Source organism: Notechis scutatus, chromosome 14 (assembly GCF_049901735.1).
Source record: "Notechis scutatus isolate UNSWTSFEM ecotype Mainland chromosome 14, rNotScu1.2, whole genome shotgun sequence".
NCBI lineage: Eukaryota > Metazoa > Chordata > Lepidosauria > Squamata > Elapidae > Notechis > Notechis scutatus.
The window spans coordinates 10,930,515-10,944,659 of NC_142022.1; the positions used below are offsets into that span (position 1 = coordinate 10,930,515).

The 14,145-nt window shown below is 63.2% G+C and overlaps 1 protein-coding gene across 1 annotated transcript; it reads left to right on the forward strand.

The window, feature by feature from the left end:
- Positions 1 to 7,171: 7,171 nt before the first annotated feature.
- On the forward strand, positions 7,172 to 11,976 carry LOC113424320 (dnaJ homolog subfamily A member 1-like). The gene is given in 11 exon segments (XM_026685980.2): positions 7,172 to 7,241; positions 8,115 to 8,256; positions 8,336 to 8,453; positions 8,456 to 8,527; positions 8,870 to 8,974; positions 9,541 to 9,768; positions 10,026 to 10,256; positions 10,404 to 10,504; positions 10,796 to 10,824; positions 10,826 to 10,857; positions 10,860 to 11,976. Coding segments are annotated over 10 exon segments (1,209 nt in total). The 5' UTR covers positions 7,172 to 7,241; positions 8,115 to 8,124; the 3' UTR covers positions 11,021 to 11,976.
- The last annotated feature ends 2,169 nt before the right edge of the window (positions 11,977 to 14,145 follow it).

A 14,145-nucleotide genomic window follows, 5' to 3' on the forward strand; every position in this document is an offset into this window, starting at 1 on the left:
CAAACACACAACTTGAACAGGGAAACAAGCTGCGGAAACCATAACAATATCTTTGAAAAAAGAAAATATTGAGCACTCTTTGAAACCGACAGCAGGCCGCAGGGGAGAAAACGCAGCTGCCAAGTCCGGTGGGCTGGTTTTCCAGGGGCAAAGCTGCCACCAGCAGCACCAACCCCCGTGGCAAAACGAGGCAACGCTTGGCCTACAGGGCTTCAGTCATTTCCTCCCCGGATTCCTCGGAGGAAAAGGTCCGCCATCTCTGGGGAAAGCAGACCTGGGCCCCGGCCAGGCGGCTCATGGGAGGCGCAGGAGGGCTTGAGGCTGATAAGAGGATGCCAGGGTGAAGCAGCTAGCGGCCAAAGCCTTTGGCAGCTCTTGGGTGGCAGAGAGACAAGACGGGGGTGGGGGTGTTGCAGAGACCTCATCTTTGGAGGCCAGGCAAGGAACCTGCGCAGAGGTTGGCGTTTCCTACTGGGCGAGGAAGAAGAGGAGAGAGAGGTGGGCTCTGCCCCAAACTTCTTGATGGATCCCAGGTCCTTCCAAAGGCCGAAGGGCTTGGAGCTGGCTTTGCACTCAGGCTGCAGTAGCCCCTTCCAAGGCCAGATAAACCCCTGTCCTCTGGGCCCAGCCGGTCCTTTTAAGGGCAAATGGCAGGGCTGAAGTCACACAATGGGAAAATCAGACACCGCCCCGCCCCCCGGCTTCTATGGGGAGCCAGACCTGACTCAGAGGCCTTGGCATCACAAAGGCTGTTTTTGCCCTGCTGGCTGACAAAGGACACGTTTGCCAGGTGCCTTTTCTTTGGCATTGCCCTTATTGGGGCAGGGGGCCCTGGGTTTTGGCAGCTATGGGCCCCTGTGGAATTCAAGGCCTTGGCGGAGAGGAGAAGGGGGAAGCCACAGGCCCAGGTGAAGAGCAATGCTGAAGCTTCAGCTCAGGAGGGACCAGTCTGGGCTGTCGGAAGCCCCCTCCCCTGCGGCTGAGTGCTTCAGGGGGCCACTGACCCTCAGGGCTCCCAGGGAGCCTTGGAAAGTGGCCTCCAGCAGCCAGGAGACTCGCTCTGTGCCGGACACGGAAATGACGCCGGCTCCTCTCTCCCTTGGTGCTCGCTCCCCATCCATCCCACACACACACACACACAGCCCGGATCCTCCTCTGGGCTGCCCCAGTGCAGCTCCTTTGTCTGCAGCCCCAATTGGCCAGGGTCCATTCAATTAGGAGCTCTGTGGCCTGTTTCAATGGGGGCTGGGAAGGACTGAGGGGGGGAGGGCAAGATAGCCTCAAAGCAATGACCTCACTCAGCCCAACGCTGAACCTCCTCAGGGCACAGAAAGACGGGGTGGGGGGGGGATGGGTAGTCCTGGGCCTCTTTGCACAGTACAAGCTCTCCAGGCCGCTCAGGAGAGGCGTCCCACTCGCCCCTGCTGGGCCAGGCCGTTTTTGTGTCTGCTCCCTCGGTTAGTTGACTTTCTCTCAATTCCTGAAAACCACATTTTGCTACACCCCCCCAAGTCAGGGAACAATGGAGCCCCCACCCCCCCATCCCACCTGCTGCCTGGTTGCGAGGCAGCCGAGTCTCCTTGTTGGGCAGGAATGCCAAGGAGGAGGAGGAGGAGGAGGAGGAGGGAGAAAATGAAGGGGAAGGGAGCCTGCGAAGGACATGCTGGTGGGTTTTTCCTCCCTCCCCTCCCTGGCCATTGTTCTGCCCACCCCCCATTCCTCTGATGCAGTCAATGGGAAGCCAGACACTGGGGGGGACCGAGGGGCCCCTCCCTCCTCTAGGCAAAGACTTGACTCAGAAGTTCAGCTCTGAAGGCCGAACAGGAGGACGGAGGGCGGGGGGCTCGCTGGGGGAAGTGGGGGCTCCCGAAAGCTTGAGGGGAGCCTGATTGCTCCGCCTCTGCCCCCGCCCCCACTGCAAGAGGGCCCTGGGGGCTGGCTTTGCTGCGATGGATTCAGAGGGAGATTTCCCCCTCTCTCCCCCAGGCCCTTGGTACCCCCACCCTCCCAGGATCCCTGCATCAGGAGGGGCTTTGGGGTCCTTCGCCCCCTGGGGTCTGCCTGCCTTTGGGGACTGTGGCTGGCGTGAGCCCACCCTTTGCATTTCAGCCGTCCAGGCAGGAGCCCCCCCTCCCCGCCCAGCAACCGGGCACCATAGAGGAGGAGAAGGGAGCCCTTTGGCCCCGGATCTATTCCGAGAGCCTCCCTAAGCGGAGAAGCATCTGCCCAGAGGGCCGTGGCCGTCTGCAGACCCTCCCCATCTGCAGCTGCTGCCTGCCTCAGCCACCTCCCCAGCACAAGCACGCAGTGAGGAGGGGGCGGCCAAGATCACAGGAGACCCCTCACCTCTGACAGATTAAAGCCCGGCCAGCAGGGGATTTGGACTCTCCAGAATGCAGCCCCCTCCCCAGAAGAAGGAGGGGTCACAGCGAGGGGGTAACTGAGCTGCCAGCACTCGGGTTTCATGGAAACTGGGGGTGGGGGAGTGGGGAGCAGATGCTGCTGCCCCTCCAGCCCCTGCCTGGGACCCTCCGCCTCTGAGGGAGGCCAGGCTGGTGGCAATGGGGGGGCAGCCATGAATGAGCCCCCGGAAGGGGGGATTCCTCCTGCCTGCCTCCCCCCAACAATGGACTCTTGTCATCCCCCTCAGAAGGGGAGAGGGGGCCCATGACAGAATTGCCGGGTTGGCCACTGGGAGGCAAAGGGGCGGCAGTGGGGGGGGGGACACTCTGGAGGTGTCAGGACAACCTGGGAAAGAGCGGAGATGGCGCCAGCCGTTCCCAAAGCAGTAAATATTGTGCTTGGCCCGCTGTAATTATAGCCCAGCCAGAGAGAAGGAAGGAGGGACAAGGGGGGACCCAGGCTCCTCGCAGCCTCCTCCAGAATCGCCTCCAGCCAGCTTGCTTTGGGGCTTCCTTTGGGAGCCTGGCATGGGTGGTGGGCAGTGGGGCTGGAAGGGGCAGGTCCATTGGTTGGCCAGCCCAGGCTTTCCCCTCTGGTCCCAGGGCGGCAGGAGTGTTTGCCAGCTGGGCATGAGAGACATCCTAGTCCACATTTGGCACCCTGCCCTGGGGCAGAGGAGACTCCGGGGAAGCAGGCACGGGGCTCCGGGCACCTCTTGAACCCTGGGGGAGAAACGCCCATCTGGGGGGGCTTCACGGTGGTGATGGAACCTCCCTGATTTCACTGGATGGAAATGGGTCCAAGGAGGGGGTGCTAAGACCCTCTTGGTGCCCTTGGGGGCAAATCCGGGAGCGCTGCCCAGAGGAGGGTTCCTGGCGCTGCAGGGGGGGTTTCTTATCATCAGGGAGAGAGGGGAAGACCAGCAGCTGGTGGTCCCAGGGCCAGGACCCTTGCCCTCCAGCACACTTGGCAGGCCATAGAAGGAGATCCCATCAGCACACAGGCTGAGCCAGGGAGGGGGGCAAGCAGGCCCCCTCCTCCAGAAACCCTCAGGGCCTCCATCTCTGGTCCTTCTCCAGTCCCACCCTCAGCCTCATTCCTGCCCCCCCCACAGCCTCCCCAGGGGTCAGCATTTTGCAAACATTCCCAAATGATGCTTGCAGCCCAGAGGAATCCAAGGCAGGCAGCCCACTCAGGGGAGGAGGAGAGTTTATTTTCACACCAGCTGGTGCCAACTGTCTGCCAGGGCCTGGTTTGGGCTCAGGCCAGTGGGGTGTGTGTGTGGTTGGAGGGGTGATTTCCTTGCTTCAAGCGGCTTGAGAGGGGCTGGTTGGGTCTGACTTTGTGCCCCTCCAGATGAGCCCCCTCCCCAAAACACATAGGAAAGAAACTGGGGATGCACAGAAGGAAAGGCAACCAGTCTGGGTGGGCTACGGCTGCTTGGCAGCCCCTCCATTCCTGGCTCCGGTCCCTTCAAGGCATCCCAGGGGTCCTGCTTGGGCTGCCACCCCTCAACCAGAGAGATAACCGGGTTGGAGTTAATTTGGGTTAAAGCAGATGTTCCCCGGCGGAACTCACTGCCTGCCGTGGGACTTTTTTAAATGAGTTCCCTGAATGCCTCTTTCCCTTTGTGTCGACTTGCAGCAAAAGATGGAAGAGGCGGGGGAGGCGGGGGGGTGAAAGAGGGGAGGGGTAGGGGGTCTGTGTGTCTGTGGACTCCAGAAAAGAGTCTTTTCTCCCCTTTCTTCGGTGGCTGCTTCCCCTCCCCTCCCCCTCCTCCCTGGCAGCCTCTGCAGATAATGGGATGACATCAGCCACAGGCAGCCCCTGAGTAATGCCTCCCTCAGAAAAGGCCTGGAAATGCCATTATTGGAGGAGAAAAGGTCGCCACAGAGATTGGCTGGCAGTCCCTTTCCTGTTTTCTTCCCCTGCCCCCAGATGGAAGCTACTCAGCCCCCAAGTGAAAAGGGGCTTTTGAGAGGTTTCTATTTTCAGCCCAGTCTTTGAGGTGCGAAAGGCAATTCTCTTTCCTTGCTGAAGTCCTATTTTCAGAGGGCTAGAAGAAGTGGGCTCTGCAGCCGCAGTGACATTCCTTCTCCAGGCGAATTCCAGGCACTTCACTCCAGCCGGACCCACTTCACAACCACAGATCAACTTAAGGGGAGGGGGGCTTTGCTGGCTGGAAAACTAGCCGGTCTCTGGGTCCCCAAAGGGCTGGAAGTGGGGGGGATCCCTTCCCGTGCAGTCGGAGGCCCCTGGACTCGGGCAGGCAACTGCCACCCGTCAGTCCCGGAGGACCTGCCCGAGCAGCAGCAGCAGCAGCAGCAGCAAAGCCGCCACCCCGCCAGACCCTTATCAGCCACCGCCGGGATCTGTTGAGCCGCAGCGGAGCTCAGCCAGCTGTCCAAGCTGCGGAGGGAGCCAAGCGAGGAGCCCGGGCGCCCCCTAGCGGCGCAGCCGAGGCCTCCTCCGGCGCCCAGAAGGGCTGAGCCAAGCGCCCAAACCTCAGCACAGAAATCCCGCGCAGGATCTGCGGCTGCTGTGGGATCCCTGACAGCAGAGGTCTCCAACCTTGGCAACTTTAAGACTTGTGGACTTCAACTCCCAGAATTCTCCGGCCAGCTGGCTGGAGAATTCTGGGAGTTGAAGTCCACAAGTCTTAAAGTTGCCAAGGTTGAGACCTCTGCCTTACAAAGCAGGATCGCCAGCTCGGAAGTCGGCTCCTTTGCTCAAAACCCCCACCCGGCCTGAGCTCCGACGGTTCCCAGCGGCAACAGCTTCGGATCAAACCTCTTTTAAGAAGAATATGAATGGATAACTATCATGATTATGTTCCAGGACGTAACCGGGAGTGGCGCAGCATATCAATGCCATCAACCGTATTCCTTCCTTCCTTCCTTCCTTCCCCAGCGCCAAAATCCCGGGGCTTCAATGGGAAACTCGAGGCTGGCAACTGGTGGAACGCATCTAGAGGCGCAGAAGGGCACACTTTGCGCTACTTCCGCCCTCACTTCCCCCTGGCCAATCAGAATAGCCGGAGTGCTTGACATGCGCTCCGTCAAAGGCGAAGAGACGGACGTCACCGGGAGGAAGGCCGCCCCGCGAGCGGTCCCGCCCGAACCGCCCAATGGCGACGGCGTAGGGCGGAGCCTCCCCGAGAGGGGTGGGGAAAGGAGGCGGGGCCTCCCCGGGAAAAGCCAGGCTGCCCAATGGGCACCTGGGGGCGTGGCCGCCCTTCCAGAGAGTTCCGAGCGGGAGGGGTGAGTATCGTCCCGTCCCAGCTGGGGAGGATGGGCGGTGTAGTCCCACAGGCGGAGGCGGCGCTGCGCGTGCCAGTGTCCGGGGCCGCCCGGCGCGCCCAGCGCTTCCCTCGGGGTCCCGGGCTTCGGGGGCGTCCGGGGCAGGCAGGGACCGAGCCGCCCCCCCGGGACCCGCCGGCCCTTTGCCCGCCCAGGAGCTCCGAGCGCGGCGCAGAAGGGAAGCTGTGCGGGTCCCCCGAGGCTCTCGCGCGCGCGGGTGGAGCAGCGGCCGGACCGGAGCCGGGCTTCTCTCTCCCGGCCGCCTTCTCTGGGCCTCGGGAGACCAGCCGGGCGGAGCGGAGGCGGTTCCTGCTTCCTCGGGGGCCCCCAGAGAGGGAGACACGGGGGGAGGGGACGGGGGGGGGGAGCCAACATTCCCACTGACAGGTTGTTGAGTCACCCGCCTGTCACCCTCCCTTGAGGTCACTAGTGGCCGTCACATGAGCCAGGACATGCCCCGTCATCCAGAGCCCTGGCACTGACACCGGTAGCCCGCCTCCCAGGGCTTCTACAGGCCTCTCTAAGCGGTTCGCACAGAGTCCTTCTCCTGCCCCCAACAATCTGGGTCCTCGTTTTACCCACCTCGGAAGGAAGAACTGGTGGGATTTGAACTGCCAAAGTGCAGGCAGCCGGCAGTCCTGCCCTCTGATCCCTGCGCCACAGAGGCTCCTAAATGCATGCCAGTTGCAAAGCACCTGAGTTTTGACCGTGTGCCCATGGCGATGCTGCAATGGCCATAAGTGTGAGGAGCGGCCTTTTTCGCTGCTGTTTTAACTTTGAGCAGTTGCTAAACAAATGGCCGTAAGACGCAGACAACTTAGCCCTCAGTCCCTTTGGACGGATGCCCTTCCTTCCCCCCTCTTACTCACTCTGTAACCCGTCATTTGCAAGAGGAGGCCAAGCATAAATGAGTCGGCTCCGCTCCTCTTCCCTGGGGGGGCCCTCATTCCGCCCCTCATCCCGTCCCTCAGCAGAGGGGTGAAGTGGCTGCTGCGTGTGACCTGTGACTCCTCGCCTGATGGCTGGGCTGGGCGGCTGCTGGGGGGCCTGGCCTGAGACCCGAGGGCCCCGGGGCCGCTCTGCAGCTGAGGCGTGACTAAGGGTGAGGATTTGGCTCACGGCTTCCCTTGCCCCGCGTCACTTGCGCTCCGGCTCCTGTGCCAGCCGGCCGTGTGCCAGGCGTGGACGTCTCCCAGCGGTTCCTTTGAGGAGGGCAGGGCCGGACTTCTTGGACTGCTGGGCATCCCAGAGGAGCGCGGCAGGAGTTGCAGGAGCTGCGGTGCTTGTTTTGGCCCGGCTGCCTGGGTGAGGTGACGCGAAGGAGTTCCCGGCTCCCGAAAGCGCTGACGGGGCAGGGCCGTTCCCTGGGTGGTGGCGTCTCCACACCCCGCCCTGCGCTTGGGTGTCTCTCGAAGCCCACAAAGTTGCCACCGGGGAGATTTCTAAGTGAGGAACTCTTTGCTCAGCAGCCTGGTGGATTTCCAGGGAATCGGACCCTTTCCAGGTTCTCGAAGGAGACGCAAGAGGACTCTGGAGAAGGTAGTTTGGGGTGCTGGGGCTCCAGAGGGAGGGAGGGAGGGAGGGAGGGAGGGAGGAGCTGTGAGGTTGGCCGAGGGGGCAGCTGTGGGCCCTTGGGCAGAGGGGGCAGCAAGGCTGCCTGGGGACGGAGGAGCGGCCACCTTCTGGCCCCCTTTGCTGCGTCCAGAGAGGCTTCTGACCCCTCCCAGGAACTCTTTGGGGACCCCACTCATGCCTGCCCATCAGGGACCCAGGAAACTGGCTGTGGGGCTGGAGAGAGAGGGGGCTGAGCCTGGTGGGGAGGAAGGAAGGAGGCTGCCTGCTGCTCCACCACCATAACTTTCCTTTGGGGCGATGGGCTTCGAGAGACGGAGCCGAGGAAAGTAGGGCAGGCCGAGCCGGCTGGGCCGGTGTGTGCACCATCCTCCTCCGTCTGCCCTCCACGCCCTGCAAGGCTGGGAACTCACACACGCTCATCCTGTGGGGCAGGCCAGCTAATGAGCACCTTGAGATGCTGACACAGCCCCACACCCAGCGCTGGCTCCCTCGCCAGGTTATTAAGCTGGCTGCCATGGAGGCAGAGCGGAGGAGGAGGAGGAGGAGGAGGAGGAGGAGGAGGAGGAGGAGGGCCTGAGCGGCAGAGACGCGGCTGCTGCTGCTGCTGCTGCTCCGGCTGCTGGAGGAAGGCCTGCCGAGCTGCCTGGCTTCTGGGACCTTCCTAGGCTGCTTCCTCTTTCCCCTCCCTTGGATTAGCCCTGTGTGCGAAACCTGCTAGCCGCCGGAGTCAGGTCTGTGGCGATGGGGCAAAGCGCCTTGTGGGTCTCTGGCGGATGGCCTCCTTGGCTGGATCCGCTGGGGGGCTGCCCCACACCAACTGCCTTCCCTCCCCCGCAGAAGAGGGAAGATGGTGAAGGAGACGGGCTACTACGACCTGCTGGGCGTCAAGCCCTGTGCCACCATGGAGGAGATCAAGCGGGCATACCGGCGCCTGGCACTCAGATACCACCCGGACAAGAACCCCAGCGAGGGGGAGCGGGTAGGTGGGGAGAGCCGGGCAAGGGGGGGTTTCTGCCAGCTCCGGGCTGGGCCTGAGCCTCCCTCTCCCTCTTGCCCAGTTCAAGCAGATCTCACAGGCCTACGAGGTCCTCTCGGACCACAGCAAGAGGTCCCTCTACGACCGAGGTGGGGAGCGGGCCATGAAGGAGGGCGGCACAGCCGGGCGGGGCGGCTTTGGGCCCCGATGGACATCTTTGACCTGTTCTTTGGAGGAGGGGGCCGTGCGCAGGGCCCCCGGGTGGAGAGGAGAGGTAGGGGGCTTGGCCGGAGGAGCGGCTGCTCTGGGACTGCGTGGGGGCAGGGGGCCTGGGGTGAGCTTGATCTGGGAGGACCCCCATTCCCTGCCTTCTCCCCCCGGTGCTGGTGGTGCCCGGAAGGTGCAGGGAGGGGGCTTGGTTTCCCGGTGCCCTGTTGGTGTCCCCTGGGGCCCCAGGCTCTGCGAGGAGGCCTGCTGTGCCCCCCGCACGCTCAGCCCGAGGGAACGGAGCCTGCCGAAGACAAGCCCCATCCTGCCCAAATCCCAGGGGCTCCTCCGTCACTGCAGCCACTGCCTGCCCCCCTTAAAAACGACCGATGGTCTCCTCCCTGCGCAGGCAAGACGGCCGTCCACCTGCTGACTGTCACCCTGGAGGACCTGTACAACGGGGCCACCCGGAAGCTGTCCCTGCAGAAGAACGTCCTCTGCAGGAGCTGTGGAGGTTGGCAGGGGGCTCTTGGGGGAGGGGGGCGCCACCAGCCTGCTGCGCTGGGAGGCTTGGGGAGCAGGACGGACCTGTTGCTGAGCCCAAAGCTTCACCCGATACCCAGCTGAGCCACAACGCGCCAAGCAAGCGCTCTCGACTTGGGCGTGTTCAGAAGCTCCGCAAGCCGCAAAAATGCTCCGGAGCTGGAATTAGCCGATCGGAGCTCTGGCTGAGCCAGGACTGGCTGGGCGGGTTCTGGGCCCAGCGGCTGGGCGCAGAGTGGATTGGGGGGCTTTCAGTCTGCTGCGCCCCTTTTCTGAGCGGCCTTGGCTGACGGTGAGGCCAGGGAGCATGTGGGGGGTCTGCAGGATCTCCAGAAGGCACAACAGTCAGCGGGTGGGAAAGAGCCATCCTCAGGCAGGCAAGGGGAGGGCTTGGGGGCCACGGGCCCCCAGCAGAGAAGGGGGCAGGAGGATGGGCTCCCCCTGCTGGGCTGCAGAATCAAGGGTGGCTGAAAGAGGTGGGGGAGCCCCCAACGAGGCCGTCCTTGCCTCCTCCGAGCGGCCACTCTGTCTCCGCAGGCCGTGGGGGCAGGGAGGGCCTTGACGTCCGGTGTCCCAAGTGCCACGGGTCCGGCATGGAGGTCATTGTCCATCAGCTGGGGCCCAACATGGTGCACCACATCCAGGCCATGTGCTCGCAGTGCCAGGGCCAAGGGGAGTGGGTGCGGCCCCTTGACCGCTGCCTCGCCTGCAACGGCCGGAAGGTCATCCGCGAGAAGAAGATTCTTACCGTCCACCTGGACAAAGGTGAGCCCTGCTGGGGAAAGGAGGGGGGGCTGAACTTTGCTGGCTGCCCTGTCCTTGATGCCCCTTTCCGCCTCCTTGGGGCCCCTTTGCACCCGCAAGGATGTCGGTTTAGTTTCAGATTCCTGGCTGAGTTGTAACCGTGGTTCGTTTTAATCCCTTCCGGATGATTGAGTTCATAGCCTGTTGGCAAGTGGGTGGGAGAGGGTTTGCCCCCCAGGCTGGCTGCTTCTAGCCCACAGCTCTCCCCCCCACCCCAGGCATGGCCGACCGGCAGAAGATCACCTTCCACCAGGAGGGGGACCAGGCACCTGGGTTTGAGCCCGGGGACATTGTGATCGTGCTGGATCAGAAGCCGCACCCGGTCTTCCAGCGCAGCGGCAGCGACCTCATCGTCCGGCGGGAGGTGCCGCTGGTGGACGCCCTGTGTGGCTGCAAGCAGGTCATCCGCACCCTGGACAACCGGAGGCTCCTGGTCTCTTCGCGGCCTGGTGAGCTGCTGGGGGCCCTCTGGGGCTTGGGAGGGAGGGGCCGGGCCCTCTCGGAAGCCGAAGTGGGTCCCACCGGCCCCTCTCCTGGGGGAGATCCTGGGGGGGGGGCTGCTGCCCGCCCTTCACCCTGCCTGCTCTGCCCCACAGGCTGCGTGATCAAGCCCGGGGACATCCGGTGCATCCCGAACGAGGGAATGCCCGTCTACCGCAGCCCCGGCCAGAAGGGCAGGCTGGTCATCCACTTCGAGGTACGGAGGCCCTCGGCTGCCCCCAGCCGGCTCCTTTGGGGTGAGGTCTTCTAAGTCTCTAGTCTTACGCAGACCCCACCCCCAAACCTGGTTGGCTCCAGACCCCGATCTGAGCAAGGGGGGGAGGAGGAGGAGAGCCAGAGTCATTGGCCGCCCCCATAGCCCCCATTTCTTTTGCCCCCCTCCCCTTCCCCCAATTCCTGCTGACTGTCCTGCTGGGAAGGAGCCTGGCTTCCTGCCCTCCCCAGCTCCAGCTGCCCATGCTCCTGCCCCTCCCCTCTGCCTGCCCAGGTGAAGTTCCCGGAGCCCGGCTGGCTGCCCCCACCAGCTGCGCCAGTTCCAGTCCTTCTTCCCCGCCACGAAGAGGTGATGGCCACGGAGGACATGGAGGAGGTGGAGCTGCGGGAGTATTTCCCCCAGCCGGACTTCTCCGGCCGTCGCTTCCAGAGCGAGATCTACCACGAAGGCGACTTTGAAGACCCTCTGCGCCACAACGTCCAGTGCCAGACATCCTAGCCCGCCGGACGGAGCCCCCCGTGGGCCTCGCAGGGGGTGAAGCCCCGGATGCCTTGAGAAGCACAACTGCCGGAGGCTGTCCGGCTGGAGCGGTCAAGGGCCGGGGAATCCCCCGACCCGTCCGGAGGTCGGCTGCCTCTGGAAACCCCCGTTTAGCTTAGGGAGTCTTAGCTGCTGCCCCCGAGGATCCTGGCCTAGAAACCAATTTCAGAGCCTCCGCCGGACATTTCCCCTTTGTGCCCGACTGCCAGCTTCGGACGATAATGCCGGCTTCTCCCTAGGAGACCCCGACTCCAGAGAGAAGCCAAACAGGGCCCCATCTGCTGCAAGCCAGGGTTAGTCCCGGCCTTGGCTTGGCCATCGTCTGCGGGCAAGGAGTTCCAGGGGCCGTGGGGACGCGTCCATCTCCCGGCCCCAGCTGATTTCTAGGCCATCCCAAAGTCCAGCCAGGATGGGGGTCCAGCAGACAAGTGGCGGGCAGGCGGCCCCGGCAAGGGAAGCCCCCCCTTGCTGACACCAGCAGGGGCCCCTCCTTCAGCTGCCGCTCTGCAGGAGGGTGGGCTCCCCTTTGCCCTTAAGTGCCTTCCCGGTTGTGCCACCCATCCTGGGTGCTGCCCCCCTCCTGACGGTTGCCTTCAGAATCACAGCGGGCCTTTTCCAGGTAGCCTAGCCAGGGTTAGGGGTTAGCGGTGGGGGGCCCTCGCGGCCTGGGTCCCCGCCTGGCATGTGAGAGCCCCCCCTCCTTGGCTTCCGAACCCAGCAAAGCTTGGTCTCCTCTGAGGAAACTTAGGGGTTCGTTCCCCACTTTTTGCTTTTCCTCTTTTTTATTTTTATTTTATTTTTCCCCTTCTGAAAGAACTGGGGGGCCTGTGGGAGCCGGACGAGGCCCCAGCGTGACTCTCCGGGCTCTGCAGAACTTGACTTGAATTTTGCTTCAAGGGAAACAAGGAGATTCTGCAGATCTTTGTCTGCCTGGTTATTGATCCCGTCCCTCCTGCTCCCTGCTCGGTCGGGGGCTCCGTGCAAAGGGGCCCGGCATCCCCTCAACCGCTCGCTCGCAGCTCCCTCTGGATCCGTGTGCGAATGCAGCCATGGACGCCGGTTGCAGCTCCTGTGCTGGGTGGCCCACTTGGTGGTCATAGCAAGCAGATCCCCCACAAGGCGGGATGGGTGCAGGGCCCAGCTGCCCCCCACCCCCACACCTCAGCTCTGCTTCTGAACGGGGACCAGGAAGTCCGGGAAGCGGCTGGGCTGGGGCTGCGGAAGGGGAGCCGCCGGACGGTTGCTGGGGTGGAAGTGGATTTGCAGGCAGAGACGTCCCACCGACCAAGCGTGGATTTGCCCATTTTGTACCTGCTGCGGAAAAGCCTTTTTTCTGCACACGGTTTCCGATTTCCAAGCGGAACTTAATTCGCCCTTTGGAAGGGCAGGAACGGCTGTCAGATTGGGGGCCTTGGGGAAAGTGGGAGGGGAGATGCTCAGACCTCCGATGGTGGCTTCGCCTCCTGGACTGTTAGGGTCCTTGCAGAGGGTGGCATGGGGTCCCCAGTTCCTCCTCCCCGATCTGTTTGGGCAGGTGGGTGCAAGGAGAGGGGAAAGCGTGGGAGACCCCGGCACCTTTTTCCGTCTCAAAAGGGGGCTGTATTCCCCAGTGTTTTTGAGGTCTGGGGGGGTGTCTCCTTTCCTGGTCCTTGCTCCTTGCAAGAACAAAGCAAGTGGGGGGAAGTTTGACCCCTCCCCAAACCTTGGACAAAACTTCATCCCAAGGCTTGGAAAAGCTGGTGGAAAGCTGAGCGACAGAGAAGCCTGCCCTCTGGTGGCCACTGGGGGAATCTAGGCAGCGAATGATGCCCCTGGTGGACTCGTTATGGAACTGCAAAGGAGTGATCCCTGGAATTCGCCGTCCCCCTGGATTCAGAACAAAAATGACGGGACAAATCTACCCCCCCCCTTTTTTTAGAGAGAGAAAAAAACCTGGCTGCTTGTTTCTCATTTGGGACGGGACGGAGCCTGCTTGGAAATGGAGGGTCTGCTAGTCCTGGGACCTCCTCCTGGTTCTCTGCCCATTTCCCAGCTGAGGGTGGGGGTCCCCCAAGCGGGTCCACATGGCCCGGGAGCCCCTTTTGCTCTCTGACGGGGCTTGAAGGCACTGGCCCACCTGGATCTCAGGTGCCGAGAGCCACAGGGGGCCCAAAGCTCAGGGCTGGCCTTGCGGGTCATCCCTCGGCCTCCTGGAAAGGAGGGGGCAGGGCCCCCAACTCTCACCCCCCAATCTGTGCAGAGCTGGAGGAGGGGCCGCCAGTCACCGTGGCCTCTGACCTTCCGGGCGCCGAGAGGGAGGGGGCCGTGATGGGCTTTGTCTGAGGATGAAAGTCGCCCCTTTCAGAGCGAGGGAGGGGTGGGGCCCCCGCTTTGTTCTCCTTCCTGGGAACCCAAGAGGAAAAGCAGAGCGCGAGGAGGTCACTGCGAGGGAGGGAGGTTGCCTGGGATAACGCTGCCGCCGCTGGAGGCTCCCAGGCACAGAACGCAGAGGGGTCCTCGGCTTTGCCATGGCAACGAAGGGGAGGGGGGCTTGAGGGAGCGCTTGCCTCTCCACAGTTGGGCCCACCTGGCTGGGAGGAGCTGCAGCTGCCCTGGCGGAGCAGGGAAGGGGGCAACTCAGCCTCCCCTAGGCCCAAAGCCCCTGTGCTTCGGGTGGGTGGGTTGGGGGGTGGCCACCTTGATTTAAGGCTGCCAGGCATTTCCAAGGGCTGGCGCCCCCAATCCTGAAGCAATGTGGGTCCACAACCTGTGCAAAGGCCCCAGCCTGGACTCCAGGGGCCCCAATTTCACCCTCTCCTCCCATAATGGAGGAGCAGACCCTTTTGGGACGCCCCCCTCCCCCGAGTTTCAAAAGGTGGGGTGGGGTCTGGTGGGGGGGAATGAATCGAAAGGGCTTCAGAGGTGGTTTCCAAAGCCCGCGGATGCTTCTCCCCAGGAGGGCTTTTCTGCCCCCCTCCCTCCCTTGGTGAACCTGGGGTCCCAAAGGAGGCAGAGAACGTCCCACCGAGAGCCCCACAGGAGGGCAGCTTGAGGAGGGCCTGCTGCCCACCAGAGCCTCCCAAAGGATCAGATCTGGCCTCCCT